The sequence below is a fragment of the Eschscholzia californica genome, unplaced genomic scaffold (assembly GCF_041429995.1).
Source record: "Eschscholzia californica isolate CP2 unplaced genomic scaffold, dmEscCali1.0.p SCAF_3, whole genome shotgun sequence".
NCBI classification, from domain to species: Eukaryota; Viridiplantae; Streptophyta; class Magnoliopsida; order Ranunculales; family Papaveraceae; genus Eschscholzia; species Eschscholzia californica.
Window position 1 is genome coordinate 56,507,939 of NW_028238420.1, and position 21,678 is coordinate 56,529,616.

Sequence of the window (21,678 nt, forward strand, 5' to 3'; positions counted from 1 at the left end):
TTGCTTGTGTTGGTGTTGGTGATGTTGATTAACCCCCTATTTATATATTATTATAAGCCGAAATTTAGAAACCAATTCTCAAACCAAAACCGCCTCTATCCATGAAACCAAAGCAAACCGCCTATAGCCACCAAACCGCCTATATCCCAATTTTTAGAAACTGCCTCTTACAAAATCATATGTGAGCGGCTAGACTTCACCCATGACCCAACCAATCAAGGTGGAAAGTTTTAGTGGAGTCATCGTTCCCGCTATGTGTACGTGAGTATACATAGAGATGGATAGAGAAGCAATGTAGAAATGGCCAACCACATCAAGGAGCGGAGGTGGCTTGCTCTCTCTAGGACATTTCTCTCTAAATGGCCCGTCAGATAAGGGCCCGCCACATCAGCTTCGAGCCACGCTCATCCTTTCCTTCAAGCCATTTATCACTTTTCTATATAGATAGAGAGAAAGATGCTTACAGGGTCAAGAAAGTGGGTAAGAAGTCAGAAGTGCAAGAGAGTTTGAGTCATTACTCTCATCTGCAGTAGATAGGCTGAAGCCGCTGGACAACAACCTCAAAGTTGGAGAGAAGAGAAAAGATGGAGGAGACCTAACATGAGATAAAAGATAATCAATTGAGTTTCATTTGCACTCTATGTTGACAATCAACAAAATTAATCAATTCAACTGTTCCAAACGATAAGATACCGAAACCAAGTTGATAGATCCGCAGAGCAAGAGGAGAACATGCATGCATTACAGTTGTAATGAACCTATTCGTTATTGTCAGCACTCAGCGTACGGCATACCAAGAAGAAGCCAACTCGAGGAGGGGGAGCCTTTAGCCACACAATTCTGGAGACACAAGGCTCAAGAATCTGGCCATCCAAATCCAACCTTTCATAACAGTTAGAAACTGTCATGGGGTCCTTCTCCTCTGAAGCCCATACTTTGGTGTCCTCAGCCTCTGATAATACAACATCTTGAAGTAACTTTCTCTGTTGCTTCAAATTCTAAAGAAAAATAAAGTGTTTACACGTGACATTCAAACATATTCGTTTTTGCTTATGACAGAACTTTATGTGGATCGAACATTCGGTTACAGAACCAAACAAATTTTATAAAACCAGAAGACATGAAATCACAAGAAGTAAAAAGGGAACATGAAATCTGAAGAACATGAAACATAATAACAACGAAAAAATATAGAAGAACGTGAAAGTTTAATGAAAATGAAATTTCAGAAGAAAAAAAAAGTTATGATGAAATTTCAGAAGAAAAGAAAATGAAAGGATGAAGGATGAACAAAACATGGTGTTGATGAAAGGAAGGTGCAATGAAGATGTGAATCTAGAGAAGTTTTAAAAAATGGAAAAGAGATGAAGATATGGAAACACTTACATGTATCTCTAAATCCGGTCGAGTTATCTTGGAAAAAATCAGGTGGAGTTAAGTTGCTGTTAAGGAGAGAGAGAGGAGGGAGAGAATAATGGAAGGAAAGATTTGTTGCTATTAAGGAGAGAGAGAAGAATGGAAGGGGAGTTTTGGGGAGGGAAAGAAAATATATGAAATTATTTATAATTGAAATAATGAGGGAAAGAAAAGATCTGAATGTAGGATTTATATATAAAGGGTAGAATAGGGATTACCTAAGTAATGGGTTCCTAGAGATGGGAAAAGGCACCTAGGGATCCGAAATTGGGTTTGATATTGGTTTATTTACAAAAAAAAAAAAAAAAAAAAAAAAAAAAAAAGGGTTTTGTAGGTATTATTATTTCATGGTGGGCCTAATTTGGTATTTGACCCCATTTTTTGGGCTTTTAAATAAAAAATCGGTTGAAAAATTGTCTATATCAGTCTTCCTTTATAATTTCAGCCATTCAGTTAGAAGTCATCAGAATTTACACATTCGGGCAGTTGACTCATCTGGGCAAAAACTCATTAAATTGTCTTTTGCCCCCCAAATATTCATCTTCTTCACCTCAACAACCACAACTTCCAGACAGTCACCACCACAATTTTTTTCTCTTTCTCCTCCTCTCTCTCTCATTTCTTATTCTTCATCTTCTTCATTGATCTTGCTTCATCTTCTTCATTGATCTTGCTTCATCTTCTTCATTGATCTTGCTTCATCTTCTTCATTGATCTTGCTTCTTCATCTTCTTCATTGATCTTGCTTCATCTTCTTTATTGATCTTGCTTCATCTTCTTCATTGATCTTGCTTCTTCTTCTTCTTCTTCTTCATTGATCTTGCTTCTTCTTCTTTATTGATCTTGCTTCTTCTTTCTCTCTCTAAAAGCTAATCTTTTTCCACTCCGATTCATATGACTTCCAATCAAATCAAAGAAGAGAAAGAAGTTGCGACTGCTGCAACTGATGCTGGCTTAAACCTGGCTAGGTTTTATTTATGACTTTCAAAACCCTAGACAATTACCAGCACCAATCAGGTAACCTTTTGTTTTCTCAACTTCGCTCAGTGTCTCTCTCTCTCTCTCTCTCCTAATTGTTATTGCTTTTCTGATTCTACTTACATGTTTGATATCATATTACTTTGATCATTATCATAATTGATTGTTATTTTCGTTAATTTCATTCGACTAATTAAGAAGGGATTTCTCAATTTGTTTTCTATTTATAAATTTCTTCAACAATCGAAACCAATTAAATCTTCTTCTTCCTTTTCTTTACCCTGTTTTAGGAAGACATGTCTGAACCAATGGTTTTGGACAACCAGGAGCTACTCAATGGACAAAGCGACAATGGTGATCAACTAGATGACGATAATGGTGATAATGATATGATTAGTAACTTACCCGAACCATTACTTCGTCATATCCTCTCATTCCTTCCGACAAAAACCGTTGCTCTTACTTGTATTTTATCTAAAAGATGGATGCACTTGTGGACCACTATCCCTGATCTTGATTTTAACAGTTGGTATAAACCTAAACATATCTTAGAAGGTGAAGATAGTTCTTTATATGTCAATAGATTCATGGATTTTGTGGACCGAACATTGCATCTTCATGATATGTCGAATATTAAGAAATTTAGCCTAAATTGTAATCGACTGAGTAATTACTCTAGGATGAATACTTGGATATCTTCTATATTAAAGCGTAAAGTTGAAGAGCTCACTATACAAGATTCATTGAAAGATTTCTTGCCTTCCTGTCTTTTTACTTGTGAGACACTAACTAAGTTACAGCTATACAAAATCCGTGATGTTAGTCTTCCACAATCCATCTTTTTCCCGAGGCTCAAGATCCTTAGGCTTGTTCATGTTTGGTTTAATGATTCTATCGATCAACTCATTTCTAACTGCCCAGTCCTACAAGAGTTGGTTATACTATGGTGCCGCTGGAAGAATGAGAAGATAGCACACATTTCAGGTCCTACGCTGTTACGGTTTGCATGTGCTTATCCTCCCCAACCAGTCAAGATTTGGGCACCGAATCTACTGGCCCTCGTCTACAAAGGTTCGCTTGCACATATTCATGTTCTTCCTAGATTTTCTTCACTTAGGCATGCAGCTATACAAGTATGCTCATGTGAAAAAAATGAAGATGAAATAATTAGGGAAAAATTAGGTGGAATGAGGCTTCTTCAACAGTTTTGCAATGTGAAACATCTATCATTTGAAGCCGATACCTGCAAACATAAGGTATGTGGTTTTAGGTTCTATATTTAATTTCGAACCTTTTGCCCATTGTAGGTTTGTTTTATCTAACTCTTTACGAGCTTATTATTTTATTTGATTAGGCCTTCTCCTTTATACATGAGTCAAGAAGTCTACGTCTACCTACATTTTCCAATTTGACAGTTCTGGACGTCAATCCAAATTTACTTTGTCCTACTAATAAGGAACTACTCAACTTGCTCCAAAACTCCCCCAAACTAGAAGCACTCATTTTCTCGAAGGTACATTTATCAAATCTTGTGTTTCCTTATCAATCAATGTTATGTTTTCTATTTTGCAACCCTTACTAGCGCTTTGTTTGAATCGAGTAATTCTATTCGTGGAACAATGTTACTACAGTTATACAATAGATTCATTTTACTGGTTCAGAGTGTTCCCAACAAGTTTTGGAAGTACATAATCAATAAGTACAAATGGGGTGGAAAGACCCTCGCATAAAGTTGTTGTAATTTGGCGGTTTTTTTTACAATCATGTTCATATTTATCTCAAACTTATATGTTGAATTTTATTGTTATTCAGGTCTTTCTACCATATTCATCCGAGGACGGTGATGGGGAATCTGCACTAGATACAGCGGATACATCTTTGTTGCTAAATCTGAAATCTGTCAAGTTCGTACCTTTCGACGGAAATACAAGGGAGATGTGTGTGGTAAACTTTTTTCTGAAAAACGCTACAGTTCTGCAGACTATGACCATTGTTAAAAGTATCAAATTTACGTATTTCAGTCCTGCTCCGACAGAAAATATGTCTCAATTGGAATTAATGGAGGACAAACTGAAAATTTTGGAGTCAACATTGAAAATTAAAGAGGAGAAACTAAAGGTAGTTGAAGAAGTAGTTGGGCTTCCAAGAGCTTCATCGAGTTGTGTAATTAAGTTTGTAGATACACATCCACTTTGATCTATACATTTTTTTTTCTTGTTCTTATATGGGTTTCATTGTTTTTTTACAACAATTTGAGATTTGGTAATGAGCCTTATGAAATACAGTACAATTTTTGTTACTAGGAAATTTATGAATCTAATCTGATGAGTTTATCTTTTGGATGTTACTGCTTTGCTATTGGCTCCAAGGAAATATATGAATCTAATCATATGCTTAAAAATAAAAAGCTAACACTACACTAACATTCACTTTAGTTGGGGAGATTTTATAGGCAATGACCTGTATTGTTAAAGGCAATGTATTTTGCAAAATTGATTAGGTCGATTCACCGTGACTAAGTTTGGCTAAAGGAAATGCTACCTTTGAGTGTTAATTTCACCCGCCCGGCAAGAAGTCGCCGGTCGTCTCTAATATAATTGTGTAGTTATAGGTCTTCTTTACAAGTACAACAGTGATAAGTGCCCAAAAATTTGGGTAGCAACCAGTTGAAATCATATGTGAGCGGCTAGACTTCACCCAACCAATCGAGGTGGAAAGTTTTAGTGGAGTTATCGTTTCCGCTATGTGTACGTGAGTAAACATAGATGGTAGAGAAGCAATGTAGAAATGGCCAACCACATCAAGGAGCGGAGATGGCTTGCTCTCACTAGGAGATTTCTCTCTAAATGGCCCGTCAGATGAGGGTCCGCCACATCAGCTTCGGGCCACGCTCATCCTTTCCTTCTAGCCATTTATCACTTTTCTATATAGATAGAGAGAAAGATGCTTATAGTGTCAAGATTCAAGAAAGTGGGTGAGAAGTTAGAAGTGCAAGAGAGATTGAAGTCGTTACTCTTACCTGCAGTAGATAGGCTGAAGCCGCTGGACAACAACCTCAAAGTTGGAGAGAAGAGAAAAGATGGAGGAGACCTAACATGAGATAAAAGATAATCAATTGAGTTATCATTTGCACTCTATGTTGACAAGTTTCAACAAAATTAATCAATTCAACTGTTCCAAACGATAAGATACAGCAACCAAGTTGATAGATCCATCTATCATCAAAAAAAAAAGTTGATAGATCCGCAGAGCAAGAGTAGAACACGCATTACAGTTGTAATGAACCTATTCGTTATTGACTCAATAATGAAGTAGTTCTTAAATTATTTCAGAGTTGCCGCACCACTATTCATGTCTAGATTCTTCGTACTAGATAAACTTTAGAAGTGGCTATGATACAAAGATAGCTGTCGGCAAATTAATGGAACCATTTCCACCGGAATGAAAATGAACTGACACTGATGTTTAATGATCTACTTATTCTAGTAACCCACAACAAGAAAATCAAGAAATGTCAAAGACGGGATAGTTCATTCTGGATAAAATCTGAGTGAGGGAAATCTATATCTACGAATTCTACTCACTTTCTTATTACAAAAAAAAAAAAACAGAGATTGTGAAAGAGACCCGAGTCAAACAACATAGCGGCCAGTTATAAACCGGGTGAGAAACCGCTTAAACTCGGTCAGTAGTAGTAGTACTTCTCTCATGTGATCAAAGGTTATCTGATTTCTCTAAACCCTTGGCCGAAACCCCTGCCAAAACCCTTCCTTCCTCCAGTTTGTAAACCCTAAACAATTCTTCAGGGTTTCATTATCACCGGCACCGCCACTAATCAGGTAACCTTTTTCTCTCACTCATAATTTAATTTCTCACACTTTGCTGATTGTTCTTCAATAACAAAGAAACCGATTCAAACTTTTACTTTCTTTTTTTTGTGGTTGTGTTTTAGGAAGACATGTCTGAAACAAGGGTTTCGAAAGATCAGAAGCTATTCAATGGAGAGATTAACATTGGTAATGATAGAATTAGTGATTTACCAGAACCAGTTCTTCATCACATTCTATCTTTCCTTCCAATTAAAGCAGCTGCTTCTACTTCCATTTTATCTAAAAGATGGATGTTCTTGTGGACTTGTATCCCATTTCTTGATTTTAGTTCTTGGTCTGATCATCTTTCTACTCTTAAAGATGAAGAACATTCTTTATACGTTGCTAGATTCATAGATTTTGTGGAAAACACATTGCATTGTCATGATCTATCAAATACTATTAAGAAGTTCAACCTAAATTGTAAGAGTCTGTGTAATTTCTCTGCGATAAAGTGTTGGATCTCTATTTTGTTAAGGGACAAAATTGAAGAACTCGTTATTCGAAATGCAGGAAGAGATGTCTTTCCCTCTCGTCTTTTTACTTGTGAATCACTAACTAGGTTAAAGTTAGACTTTATCGAAGGTGTCAATCTTCCGAATTCCATTTATCTTCCGAGGCTAAAGATTCTTAGGCTTTACTTTGTCTCTTTTGTGAATAGCAACGACCAACTCTTTTCTAAGGCTTGCCCGGTCCTAGAAGAGTTGTCTATATTAGGCTGCCGTTGGAAGAACAAGAACATGATAAACATCTCATCTTCTTCCCTTAAACGTTTTAGCTCTTATGATCATCCCCTCCAGTTATGGGCCCCAAATCTAGTCTTCCTAGAGCACAATGGTTCTGCTGCAGAATTTCATGTTCTTCATAGCTTTTCTTCACTTGTTGAAGCAAGTATAAATATTGATATATGTGATTTTACTGATAAAGAAGAACTAAGTAGGGAAAATGTCGGTGCGATTAAGCTTCTTAGACAGCTTTATAATGTAAAACATCTATCTGTTTGCACCTCTGGCGGCCAGGTATGACTTCTTAAGTTATCTAACTCTTAGATTTTAAGCCAATTTCTTTAATATATATGTTTCGCCTGATTCCTTACAAGCATATTTATTCCATTTTGTAGGACTTTTTTCTTCCAGATGATTCAATTAATCTACCTACATTTTCCAATTTGACCCATTTGAGTATCCTTTTAGATTTTGTTATTCCTACAGCTAAGGCAGTAATCAACTTGCTCCAAAACTCGCCCAAGTTAGAATCACTTGTGCTTCTGGCAAGTCTTTACTCAAACATATTTTTTCTCTATCAATCACTTTTTTTTTTTTCATTTTTGCATCACTCAAGTGCCATTGTCACAGTTGCATTTATATTATTCATAACTTTATTGTTCATGAATAATGCTCTTACTTAGGCCTCATCTGACCCTGAAGCTGAAGATCCAATATTATCAATATCTGGCGATGATGATGGAGATTCAATATTAGATACAACGTCGCAGTGTTTGGCGCCAAACCTAAAATCCATTAAATTTCGTTTTTTTGAAGGACAGAGATGGGAAATCTGTTTGGTAAATTTTTTTCTCAAAAATGCGATAGTACTGCAAACTATGACTATTGAACAAGAGATCTGCTCATCATATAATTTCAGATATTACCTCTCGTTGGCAAAGAAATCCAAGTGCGAGCTAGAAGATCTGGAGTACCAATATGAAAAAATGGAGAAGAAAATGAAGGTAATGTCAGAAATTCTTGTGTTTCCAAGATCTTCATCAAGTTGTGTAATTAAGTTTGAGTAGAAGATTTTTGGAGTTCTTAAATTTATGAATATACAGTTTTGGGTAATTAGACTGGATTCCCATATGTTGATGTTGAAAGGTAATGAGTTTTCAAAGAGCTTTAAACCTTACAGCATCTTTAATGCAAATCTCAAAAAATCTCTATTAGTTCCAATTGATATTTTCATTATTTTATATAGTTTTATTGTTTTACTAGAAGAAACTTAGTTGATTCATGCAAGTTGTTAAACGAACTGCCTTAAATACTGCTGCAGAATTGTCCATGCGAAACTCTGAAATTTGGGATTAGATTATAAAGAAGTTCAGTCTTCTTCGAAATATAAGGGTAACAGTACACTAACATTCATTTGTGTTGGGGAGATTTTACAGGCAATGTCTTTTATTGTTAAAACAATGTATTTTGAAAGCTTGATTGGCCGATTCACCATGACTAAATTTGGCTAAAGATAATGCTACCTCTGGGTGTTAATTTCACCCGCCCAGCAAGAAGTCGCCAGTCGTCTGTAATATAATTATGTCGTTGTAGGTCTTCTTTACAAGTACAACCGTCATAGGGTGCCCCAAAACCAGTCGAAATCATAAGTGAGCTGTTAGACTTCACTCGACCAATCAAGGTGGGCGGCCAAGTTTTAGTCGAGCCATCATTTCCTCTATGTATGTGTGTATACATATATGGATAGAGAAGCAATGTAAAATGGCCTAAAAAGGGGCCAACCACATCATACAGCGGAAGTGCCTTGCTCTCACTGGGACATTTGTCTCTAAATGGCCCGTCGGATGAGGGGCCCCCACATCTCAGCTTCGGGCCATGCTCATCCTTTCGTTCAAGCCATTTATCACTTTTCTATATAGAGAGAGAAAGATGCTTATAGGGTCAAGAAAGTGGATGAGAAGTTAGAAGTGCAAGAGAGATTAAAGTCATTACTCTTAAGTCTTACCTGCAGTAGATAGGCTGAACCGCTGAAGCCGCTGGACAACAACCCCAAAGTTGGAGAGAAGAGAAAAGGTGGAGGAGACCTAACATGAGAGGAAATATACTCAAACGGAATGAAATCCTTCCATTTTTGTACCCTTACTGTGTTAGTTGGAGGCCTCTTAGTCACCTTCAAGACTCAGTCGACCAGTCTGATGACCTGCATCTAATTTCAAAATATGGTTTGAAGTTGAAGGCTAAGTTGTGTACAAAAAAAAAACACACCCTCTTCCCTTGGCTATCACCTAGGAGTTTATTTTGACATCCAAGATGAAGATGAAGACAAACATAAACATACTAACCTAAGAATATACAGGTCAACATATTTGTACGTACAAACCTCTCACATAAGAAGGCATGTCACGGGTCTCCACATACAACACCACCGTTATTAATGTCCCACATTGTAGTCAGAGTGAGCTAAACGAACCCCGTCACATGGTATCCACCACGACCACCGGGAACTTGAATTGCCGTGTCTTCTACTATTCCCACATTGAGATGTCCTACCTGCTAGCTAATCTGCAAAAGAAAAAGCAATTAACAATTAAGTGTGTTTGTAGAATTGAATCTTTGATTTCAATGATCCCAGACCTTTCTTGTTTCCATCCCAATTTAACTGGTTTGCTGCTTCTAGAGTAAACAATATGATCTTCTCTAGCTCTATTCGACACTGGAACTGCACATAAGCTGAGCAATTCAACGAAACAATTTGATCTTCTCTAGCTCTATTCGACAATCTGCTGCTTCTAGAACAAACCTTAATAAACCAGTAACTCTATTGCGCAATTCAATTAAACACAACAAATGATCTAACTTCAGTTTCATGACAGGATTTCAAAGTATTTGGCCCTCTTAGATGCTTCTTGTCAACAAAGCAGCACACAATTAGATGTGTAACGAATTTGAAACAAGGTGAAATAGTAAACTGTTTTACACTTTTACCATCTCTTCATAACGCGTGGCAATGGGAAGGCTAAAGAGAGATCTGCACGAGGGGCACTCCACCATCCAATATATTAAAACAGCTCGGTCGGTTACTCAAGGTATAAGTCTGGCCGTCCATTTTTGTTGGGAGCTTGATAGAGATCACATCCAACGGCTGGTATAAATCCCTCTTTATGTAAATAAACTATAAAGGGAAGGGTAGTAGTGTCATTAATTATTATTTTTTAGATACGGTGAGGATATCTTATTATATTAAAACAGCTCGGTCGGTTACTCAAGGTATAAGTCTGGCCGTCCATTTTTGTTGAGAGCTTGATAGAGATCACATCCAACGGCTGGTATAAATCCCTCTTTATGTAAATAAACTCTAAAGGGAAGGGTAGTAGTGTCATCAATTATTATTTTTTAAATATATCTCTAAAATAACTACTGCCCCACTTTCTTCTCATTCTACTTTTCTCTCTCACGATCTCTCCAACAAAACTTTCCACTAAATAAATTACAATATCAATAGAATTATTTTTCTGCCCAATTATATATCTCTCCGTTCTCTAAAATTATCGAAGTTTTTAATTTTTAGGAAGAATTTGAGAATGTTACAACGTTAGCCAAAAGAGACCTGTCGCGTCCGTAGGACGCGGAGGAAACCTAGTTATTAATAATTCCAAGCATCTCATCGGAATGGAAAGTGGGAGGAGGGTATGGATTTTGAGTAGCATTTCTAAAATAGTTCTCGTAAGCTTTCCACACCATCAATGCCGTCAAAAAACACCTATTTATAAAAGAATTTTTTGATGAAAGGCCCAAATTTTGGGCCCAAATACAAAAAAAAACCCAACAAGGATTAATATCCCACCCAAAACCCAATAATCAACTAATAACTCATATCAAACCCAAATACACATCCCTATGCTCCATCCCTTCCCAACTTGTATCTCTAAGACCTAAAGACTTCTTCTAATCCCTCTTTTGCCCTCCCATATATATCCAACTACTCCCTCCCTTTACAAATCAAAATTTCTCTCTCCAAAATATCTCTCTTCCTCTCATAATCTGGGTTTACTTTCTCTCTCTACCTCCCAACACCAAACCCTCTTTTCTCTCTTCCCACCCGAACCTCACCGGCCATCTCTTCATTCTATTCCACCTTCATTCATCATCTTCTTCTCTGTAGACTATAGAAGCCGACATAAACTTCATCTATTCCACCTTCATTCATCATCTTCAATCTATTCCACCTTCATTCATTCATCATCTTCTTCTCTAAAAAAACCGAGACCGAGAGAGATAACCCTTTTCACGTTTTCGTGGTTCAGTCATCACCTTCATTCATCATCTTCTTTAATGGAGGTTAAAAAAAACTTCAAATCTTGTTTTAGGGTGTTTTCATAGTTTGTAGAGAGTTAAATATATTTAGATTTGTAGATCTACTTATTTGAAGCTCCATTGGTGAGGTTGTTCTTGGTTTTAGGGTATTTTCATGGTGTTTTCATTGTTGTTCCGTACAAATTTGTTAATATTAGCAACCACTTCTCGTTTTGTAAGCAACACTTTACAGTTTGTCTAAACATTTTACGGGATGTGTTAACACTATTCCGTACAGTTATGTTAACAGTAGCAATTGGTTCTCATTTTGTTCAAAACACTTTACAATTTGTATTAACATTTTAAAGGATGTGTGAACATTTTGAAAAATGTTCACCACAATTTTGTATTAAAGATGTTCAGATCAGTCTAACGTTTTCTAAGCATTTTAAGCAGTGTCCAAACATTTGTTAAATTGCAAAGCAGAGTTCAATTTAAAATACCTACTCTTCTTCACTGATGAGAGAACTTTTGATTTTGAAACGGACATACTCCGTCGTTGTGTAACATTTCCGAATATATTCTGAAATGGATGAAGATTAGGTAACTTGCATGCTACATTATACATAATGCTCGAGGAACAATTTATGCAATTCTTAAACATTCTTGAAAATGTTCCAACATTATCGATCATGCTCCAACATTATTCGAACTGTTTGAGAAACAACTGTTGTTATTACCTTGCACCCCTAAACATTATTTACAATGCTAGAACACTGTCAATAATGCGAGATTATTTTACAAATTGTCGGGACACTACCAATAATGCGAACACATTATACTTAATGTTAGACCACAGTCAATAATGAGAGAACATTTCAAAAATCTGATGCCACTGTTTTCCCCAAATTTTATCTTTTTTCACAGAACCTTATGTCATTTCGTATGCATTCTTAAACATTATGCAAAATGTTTAGGAATGCATCTTGCCTTGGTCTGTGATTCAGTCACCTTTAATATTTTTTTGCCTTTTTTACTAGGCCCTGCAGTTGTTGTCTCTTCACTAACCCTCTTTCTAGAGCTAGCTCTTTGTACAACCTATTGTCTTGCTGCTGCTTCTCTTTTTTAAATGTTTTGCACAAAATATTTCTACACAACCCAAAATATCAAAAACATATCATTTTTTACTCATTAATAACCACAAAATCCATCAACACCCCACTAAATGTTAAAACATAAACCAAATTGTCTACCACATTGACCAATAACATTACTGTAATAATCAAGTAAAACTCCCAAAAATCATAAACAAAGTACTAAATGTCTCAACATAACCCCAATTTCTAGAACACAACTCAAATTATTAAAACAACTCATTCATTTCATCAACATTCCAGAGAACAAAAATTGGACTACAAATGCTTCCAAATTGTTCCTTGCTACCTTGTGAACTGCAATTTTTCTTCTTTTGCTCACTTGACTCTGTACGTTGAGCCTCCACCATCTGCTATTTCGATTTGGATGTCGCAGATCGATGCTTCAAACACAAAGTAATAGATATGTTAGATCATTCAGCAAAATGTTCCAACACGACTACAAATGCTACAACACTGTAAGCTGATGCCAATGATTTTCAGAACTTTTCACAAAACCCTAAGAATAAGAGTACGAATAAGTGAAGCAACATTTTACAGAATGACAACACACACGCAGTTATGCCAAAACAGTATACGAAATGCGAGACCACAAACAATACTGAGAGGACAAACTCCAAAATGTCTCGAAATTATGTAAAATGCTTAAAAATGGTTTGAATATTTATAAAATATTTAAAGTAGTTTTCTTCTTAAAACAAAGAAGAAATTGAAAATCAAAAATAGTTTTCTTCTTCTGCTCCCTAGCCTCTGTTGGTTGAGCCTCCACCATTGGCTCTCTCGTTTTCGATGTATACGATCGATGCTTCACACAAACAGTAACAGATATGTCAGGGCATTCACCAAATTGTCCAACACTACACTGAATGCTACATCACTATAAATAATGACAGATCATTTTGCAATGTGTCTACACAATAAGCCTAGACCAATGGTCTACACAATAATGACAGATCATTAAGTGAAGTAATATTTTACAGAATGACAACACACTAACAAATATGTCAAACCATTATATGAAATGTGAGAGCACAAACATTAATTAGAGGACATTCTCACAGATGTGTATAGACTAACAGACCTTAGCTTGTTTCGGACTCGCTACTTTCTTGCCTTTTTTGCTAGGCCCAGCGGATGATGGCTCTTCACTAGCCCTCTTTCTAGGGCTAGCCCTTACTGGAGTCTGTTGTCTGCTTGCTGGACCATCTCCTTTTTTGGTTGCAGCTTTAACCATCTTGGTAAATTTATCTGCAAAATTTGTTATGTTTGTATTAGACACCCACATGTTTGAAACAAGCCCAAAATGTATGTACACAACCAAAATGGCTAAACATAATACTAATTTCTTTTACACAACCCTGAATCTTAAAAAAAACCATTCATTTCATCAACAAAGCCAAACCCCCATAAATCCAAATCAAAGTACTAAATTTCTCCACAGACACCTAACTTTCGTATCAAACCCCTAAATGTTAAAACAAACCTAACCTAGAAACTTGATGAAGATTCATAAACACCCAAATTACCTTCTGTGAAGATGCATGCTTCTGAAATCACAAACAACTATCAAAATGGCTAAACATAATCCTAAATTTCTTTAACACAACCCAGAATGTTAAAACAAATTATTCATTTCATCACCAAAGACAGACCCCCAAAAATCAAAAACAAAGTACTAAATGTCTCCACAGAAACCTAACTTTCGGATCACACCCCTAAATGTTAAAACAAACCTAACCTAGAAGCTTGATGAAGAACCATAAACACCCAAATTACCTATAGTGAAGATGCATGCTTCCGAAATAACAAAACAACAACCAAAATGTTTTATCACAAACTGGAGAACAACTTAACCCTAAAACTTTTTTGAAAAACAACCCAAAATATTTTATCACAAACTCAAGATCAGAGTACTGAACTTGAAATAATAAACCCTAATTGTTTGAAAACACACCCAAATTTTCGAACACCCCTAAAACTGTACCAACAACCCTAAAATATTACCAACAAACAAGATCTGAAAGAAGAAACCCCAAAAATGTTCTAACAATCCAAATAATTTACCAACAACAGAGAGAGGATCAAGATTTAGAGGAAGATTAGAGGCGTACCTGTGTTTGAAAGAGAGAAATAGAGAGAGAAGCACCAGATTTGTTGAAAGATAGCGAAATAGAGAGAGAAATAAGTAGATCAAGTTGCTTAAACTGCTTTTCACGAGAGAGAGAGAATCGCCGGTAACGTTTCGATTCTCAGTGGTTAATGGCTGCAATGGTTTCGGTTGAAAAAAAGATAGAGAGAGAGATAGAGAGAGATGGAGAGGAAGCGTTTGAATGAAGAGTGATAGAGAGAGATGGTTTGTGTGTAATCAAGAGAGAGGGTTTGAATGAAGAGAGAGAGCGCGGAGACCGAGAGAGAAAGAGAGAGGCTGGCATGTGAGAGGGGTTGTGTCATGATGAGACATGAAAATGTCCCATCTGAATCTCTTAATTCGGGTTAGTTAGTCCAGTTCGAGCGGTTACTCTGATAAATTGTTTGATTTTCTTTCTAATAGGTGTCTTTTAAGGAGTTCGGTGAGAAAAATATTTAAGATCGAGAGAAAGACACACATGAAGGGCAGTTGGTCATTTGTTAATTTTGGAAATTTTGATACTCGGATGAAAGGAGAGTCCATGACGAACCCAACGACGAAAACGGGAGTCCAATCGGAGTTTGTATGGGAGAATTATTGCTAGTCAAAGTTTGGGTCTAAATCTGTTGACCAGAAGTCAACATAGATCTTTTCAACGACACGTGGCGCCCAAGATGGACCCAGATCAGACGGCTACAAGGGTGCGTGGGCTATTCTCTGTCATACGCGGGTGTGTATTAGGAATTCTTAGGGGTCCCGATTCAGTGCATCCGATCTCGTGGTGTCAACGTGTCTACAGTACATCGAACGGTCACCATTAATGGAGCAACACATGGCAGCATCTAAACCTGCGTCAAACCTTCCTCCACCATTCCGTGAAACACCAAATCGTGGCTTCTTGATACCAGGCAACCTAACATTCACGTGGGAGAGTTTATTGAATTTAAAATTCAAATATTCCTCTCATGACAGATTGGCCAAAAATAGTGGGATTTCCTTTATCTTTCCAAATCATGGGTATTATTTTGGAAAAGATTGCTCACTGGTTTCTCCTTCTCCAAAATTAGAGAGAGAAATTTATTTCTCTAAAACAGGGCTGGATAGAGAGAGAAATGGAAAGACAGAAGATAGAGCTGGGATTTATTTTCAAAGATGGAAAGAAGAGAGGATTTGATTGTGAACAAGATTGAGATATTCTCTCACACAAAAAGAGAAATTGAAGGAGGTGGCTGGTGATTTTTCAGAGAGATTTAGAAAGCTGGATATTTCATGGAGAGATTGCTGAATATATTCTAGATTGAGAATGATTAAGGAGGAAATCAAAGAGGATTCGGTTGATGAAGTTTTAGAGAGAGGATTCGGCTGAGATTTATATAGAGAAGACTGAACCTGGTCATCTTCTTCTTCTCTCAAAACAGGGGCTGCTACCTTCTCCTTGTTATACTTCTATATATAAAACATATTTTATAACTATAGAGGAGATGATGGAAAGAGAATGAAACAGATTTGTTGGAGAAAGAAGGAAGATTACATATATCTCTTACTGTCAATAGTGAAGATTGAAGAAGATTTAGCTGAATTTGGATTTTCTTCTTCGAATGATATAAAAGAGAAGAAACAGAACCAGGAAAATGATCTCATCTTTGGGGGGTCAAAAGCTCAACTAAAAATAGAAAAATCAGAGAAAGAGAGAGAAGGAAAAACAGATTTTTGGTTCATCATCATCTTAATCTTCTTCTTCTGTTATTTACTTTGTATTTTATTCCTTTTTGTGAGAGAAAGGAGTGATTGTATAGAGAGAAAGAAACAGAGAGAGTGAGGACAGATTCAAACAAAGAGAAACAGAAACAGAGAGAGATTATTAGAGAGAGAGATTATTTCTAATTTAATGAAGTCTTCCTCTTTTAATGTGTTTATGTTAGTTGATTTCTGGATTGAAAAGTAAAGAAAAGAGATATTTTACAGAAACAGAAAGAGTAAGAAGAGAAAGAGAGTTGGAGAAGACGAGAAAACCATTTTCCCACAGAGAATCCATTTCCGGGAAGACGAGAAAATCGTTTTCCCTTAGGGCCTGTTTGGCTGCGACAGGGAAAATCAGTAAGAAAGTTTCATTATTCTTCCATTTTCTCTCTCATTTGTCATATTTGATTTAATCTTTTATTATGGGTAGCTAATTCTCCATCTAGGGCTAGGATGAAACCCATTTTTAAGCTTTTAGAGATCAATTTTTGTGCGATTAATTCTCTTGATTGTGTTTAAAAGTTCAAGTTGTTTTAGTTAGTTAAACTTGTTTTCTTTTCATTGTCTATATTTTTAGTTTGATACACCATGCTTAGATTAAATTCTTTGATGGTGTATGCTTATCGATTAATAGTCAATAGTTTAGAGATTTGTTTTTCTAAATACAACAATTACAAGTTTGTGATTATCAATCGGGTTTTAACGAAAACATCTCCCGGAATTAGGATAGTTCATTATCCGAAATTTTGAGTTATAAAAAAGAGAGTTGATTAGATAATTATTGGGTCTGAATGTGATTTTATGTGGTGGAATCCTAAACCCTAGACTCCTCTCCCCATTTGAGTTCATTTTCATTTCCGTAATTTTATTTTAATATTTTATTTATTTTATTTTAAAACCAAAACCAAAACCATTTTCAAAACCGTCTTACTTCCAAGTCTTAGAATAGGTTTCACTTAGTCTCTGAGGAACGAACCGGTCTTACCGGAATTTATTACAACTTGACACCCGTGCACTTGCGGGTGTAGACCTATTTAGGGTAACCTTTTTAGGCCCATCAAGATTTTTGGCGCCGCTGCCGGGGACTATGTTTTAAATTTGTTCTAATCTTGGAAAGTTTTTATTTTTGGTAAGTTTTTATTTTTGGCCACTTTGACTTGCTTCTCTATTTTTTGTGTTTAGGGCATTAAGGAGCGAAAGAGAAGGCGCAAACAAGGAAGAGGAGTCAAAAAGAAGAAATTTACAGTTTTATTTTTTTTATTTTATTTTTGGTGAGAGAGAGACTTTAGACTTTCTAGTTTTTATTTTTGGATTAAAGTTTTGACCCTAAATTAAAGGGCTAAATTGTAACCGAAAAACCAAAAAGAAGCCTCGGGTTCGGACACTTAAGGGAAGAGTGGCCCGGGTCGTCTACAAAGGTCATCGCCCGTCTTGAACGGGAGGTAATTTCTCTGACCACCCACGAATCCCCTGCAAGTGGGTACTTGTATGTTTTTTGTGTGCCTCATTGATTTGACGAACTGCTTAGTTTAATCGTCTTTAGTAAGGGCACAAACCCCATTACAAGATAGGAGTCGGATTTCATCACCGATCTCTTGCCCATTTAGGAAACAACGTTGCGAATCCCAAACCTCACTTAAAATTAAAATCTGGTTTAGACATTGGCCTTAGGGTATCGAGCTCATAGGATCTTTAAAACAATCCAGGAACTCGATTTTTATTTGGGCATTCCAAAAGGGAAAGTGTCATACAATTCTTTAAAAAAGGCCGCCTCGAGAAGAGGAAACGTTGCCTCAGGTTGGACGGTTGCAATTTTTCATAGTTGGCTGTCACCTGGAGAATTGTTTGACCATAGTACTTTGACGGAGTAACCCTCATAACAATCATAGTTCAAGCTTTGTTAAGAAGTAGGAGCTGTCTTGAGTTTTAAGTGAAATTGACCAACCTGTTTGTCGTCTAGATTTTGTTTAGGTTGCTTGGTTGAGTCAGCTTGATTGTGGTTGTTTTCCTCCTAGGATCTTCGTAGTGCTTCCTCGGTTTTCGTGTTAAAAAAAAAAAAAAAAATATATATATATAATATTGATGAGAAATGGATAGATCGTGGTCCCAACATAATGGCAGAAGGGACGAAAGTTCTTCAAATCTACCATGGTGGTACTTAGCAAATGGGCAGAATAGTAGTAGTCATCCCAGAGACAATGTGCATAATGATGGTCGTAGGGATTATTATCAACCTCAAGAAGGTTATGAACCATATTATAGATATCCTGACAGATCATCTTACATGCATTATAGTAGAGAGTCTTATGCTCCAAATGTGTTCCAACCTCAATGGGAAAACATTGAAACTAATGACTCTTACATGCATTATAACGAAGAATTTTATGCTTCACACATATCTCAACCTCAATGGGATAACGGTGAAACTATTGATCCTTCATCTCCAGCATCACCTTCGTTGGCCGAAGAAATGAGTATGTTAAAAAAGGTTCATGAAGAGTCTATGAGTGCGCTAAGGAGGATTTGTGGAGAGTCTTCTGCTCCACACGTGTCTCAACCTCAATGGGATAATGGTGAAACTATTGACTCTCCATCTTTAGCATCATCTTCGTTGGCCGAAACTATGAGTATGTTAAAGAAGGTTCATGAAGAGTCTATGAGTGAGCTAAGGAGGATTTGTGGAGAGTCTTCTGCTCCACACGTGTCTCAACCTCAATGGGATAACGGTGAATCTATTGACTCTCCATCTTTAGGATCATCTTCATTGACCCAAACTGTTAGTGATCTTCAAAAGAGTACTTTCGAGTTTTGTCAGACTTTAGAAGAAAAGAATGACAATACCTATGGAACTCTACAAGAAATAACAACTAGTATTATAGAAGAAGATCACCATGAGAATGTAGAGTACGGTCCACAATGTCCTGTGTACTATGATGACGAGGATACAATTTTAGAGGAGTACAGTTCTCCCGACAACATCGTTATTGAGACTAAAGTCTCAGAAACGATGGAGCCCAATATAGAGATATCCTCTCATTGTACCGAACTTGAGATCCATTCAGACCATAATGAAGAGTTCACTAGAGTTGAAGATAATTTGAAGTCGTTTGACTCAACTGAGGATGATGAATCATGGTTGACCAAATTGCTAAATAAGAGGATTGACTCGCCTGATTTAGGTGAAGATTTAGAATTCTTTAGGGACACCGATGATAACGTGGTAAAAGAAATTATAGAAGGACTATCTAACTCGACTTCTAGGGATTGTGAGTCTGATAGTAGGGGTTCTCCATTGAAGGAACCCGAAGTACCTGTTTTAGAGAACCCTAGTTTAAGTCCGGGTGTCATTGATAGTCCTCTAGATTACTTTGCATTTTGTCCCTCAAAACCATGTGTAGATTTTGAAGCACTCACTCCCTCTGTCGATCATCCATATGAAGACCCATTCTATCCGGTCTGTGATCCCTCTAGTGCGGTGCCAAACTTAACGACCTTATTGTCGTCTAAGTTTGGGGATTGCCCTTCTTTCTTGATAGTCTCACTATCACCAAGTTACGAAAATGTGAGACTATCGTTCACTGAGCACTTTGTGTTTTGGGTGGACCCACAGATGTATCGATTATTGGTTTACAGTTAATCACATATTTGTAATCTAGTAGGTATAATTTTTTCTGTTTTTCGAACCATCTGTTTCGTCTGGCTGAAGACGTTAAACTTAGCGCTTTCTGGGAGGCAACCCACGGTTAGGACGCTGAACCGGGTAATATCTCTCCCTTCATCCTGTTATTTTTGCATAGTCTTCAGAACATTGAGGACAATGTTCGGTTTAAGTTTGGGGATAGGGGATTGAAATTTTTGCTAAGTCCTTATTTCAAAAATTCAAAAGGGTTCAAAATTTTTCAAAATTTTAAATTTTTGGATTGAAAATGTGAGTCTAGTTGTTTTTGCTTGTTAATGGTCATAGAGTCTAGTTGGTTGTACTACACTTTTGCTAAAGGTTTTTCCACGAATTTCGAGTCTTGAGGTTGTCTGTGCACTAGCCATGTGAGTGTTAGATAAGTGAAGAGTAGACTTTTCTGAGAGGACTTAATCGATCATTAGTGGAGACTTAACCTATGTGAGATTCTGAGCCTTTCTTGTTGTTTTGAGTGATCTCTTCTGAGCTAATTCCGAGTAGAGTGAAGAGCTACTCAACCTCGCAATATTGAAAGAAGAACTCGTTTGATCTCTTGAGTTCAAATTTTACAACCACTAGGGATGTCATCAGGAAGTAAACCTTTCTCTTGTAGTCTGAGAAACTTGAAAACAATGTCAACTAGAGGAAGATAGAAATCCATTTGTTAGAACCCTGAGAATAAGGCATGAAGCAAAATGAAGAGAACTATACCCAAGGAAAGAATAATGTCAAGAAAGTTCTTTGTGTATTTGAGTTTGATTACCAGAAAAGTACTATGAAAAAAAAAAAAAAAGAAAAAAAAAAAAAAAAAAAAAAAAAAAGAAATAGAAAAAGAAAGAAAAGAAAAAAAAAAAAAAAGTGTTTAGTTGTGTTTAAGTGTTTATTCCCTAAAGTAGTTCTTGAAGATTTGAAGACGTCGAGTTCTCAGGAGTTCTAGTCACATCCTTAATATCTATTGACCTCTAGGAAGCATTGTTAGAAAGTAGATCAGGTGAGAAGAATTGGTAAGCTTCCCCATTCCGTATTAGTGGTTGTTTCCTTTCTATGAGATCAGTCGTTTACGAAAAATTTAGTCCATCTTTTGTAATGTGTCGAGTTTCTTTCATACTCATACTCGCACATTGAGTAAGCCATTTCTGAGTGACTTTAATTTTTGAGTGTATGACCGTAAGGCAGTAGTCGAGGCGAAATGTATCGAGACGGTAATCAAGGTCTTGTCTGTTCGGAACTGAAATGATACTCATATTGGCTGGTCACGTGCACTTCGAGTCTTGATTATTAGTGAAGAGATTTTTAGCGTTTATATGGTTTGATTGACTTGGATTTAATTTCTATTAACTTTCGAAAGTCTACCGGATGAACATTTTTAGTCCACATCATATTTGAACCCTTCTGCATTTTTGAAATTCTTGAATTTTGTGGGTATATTCACTGGAAACCCTCACGAGACAAAACTCGTCCTCTAGGGTAACCTAGAGGTTTAACGGCTTGTTGCACGGGCTAAGTGCAATCGTGATTCCCTACGAAAGTGGTGAATTGGGTTTAGTTGTATTTTTCTGTTTTGCTCGAGGACTAGCAAAATCTAAGTTTGGGGATGTTTGATGAGACATGAAAATGTCCCATCTGAATCTCTTAATTCGGGTTAGTTAGTCCAGTTCGAGCGGTTACTCTGATAAATTGTTTGATTTTCTTTCTAATA

The 21,678-nt window shown here is 36.6% G+C and overlaps 1 protein-coding gene across 1 annotated transcript; it reads left to right on the top strand.

Moving 5' to 3' along the window:
* The first annotated feature begins 1,964 nt into the window (after positions 1-1,964).
* On the top strand, positions 1,965-8,117 carry LOC147552197 (uncharacterized). Its single transcript, XM_086668618.1, has 8 exons — positions 1,965-2,433; positions 2,685-3,650; positions 3,749-3,907; positions 4,207-4,298; positions 4,416-4,557; positions 6,347-7,282; positions 7,384-7,533; positions 7,672-8,117. The coding sequence occupies exons 2-8, from the start codon at positions 2,691-2,693 to the stop codon at positions 8,053-8,055; spliced, it is 2,823 nt and encodes a 940-aa protein (XP_086524744.1). The 5' UTR covers positions 1,965-2,433; positions 2,685-2,690; the 3' UTR covers positions 8,056-8,117.
* Positions 8,118-21,678: the final 13,561 nt, after the last annotated feature.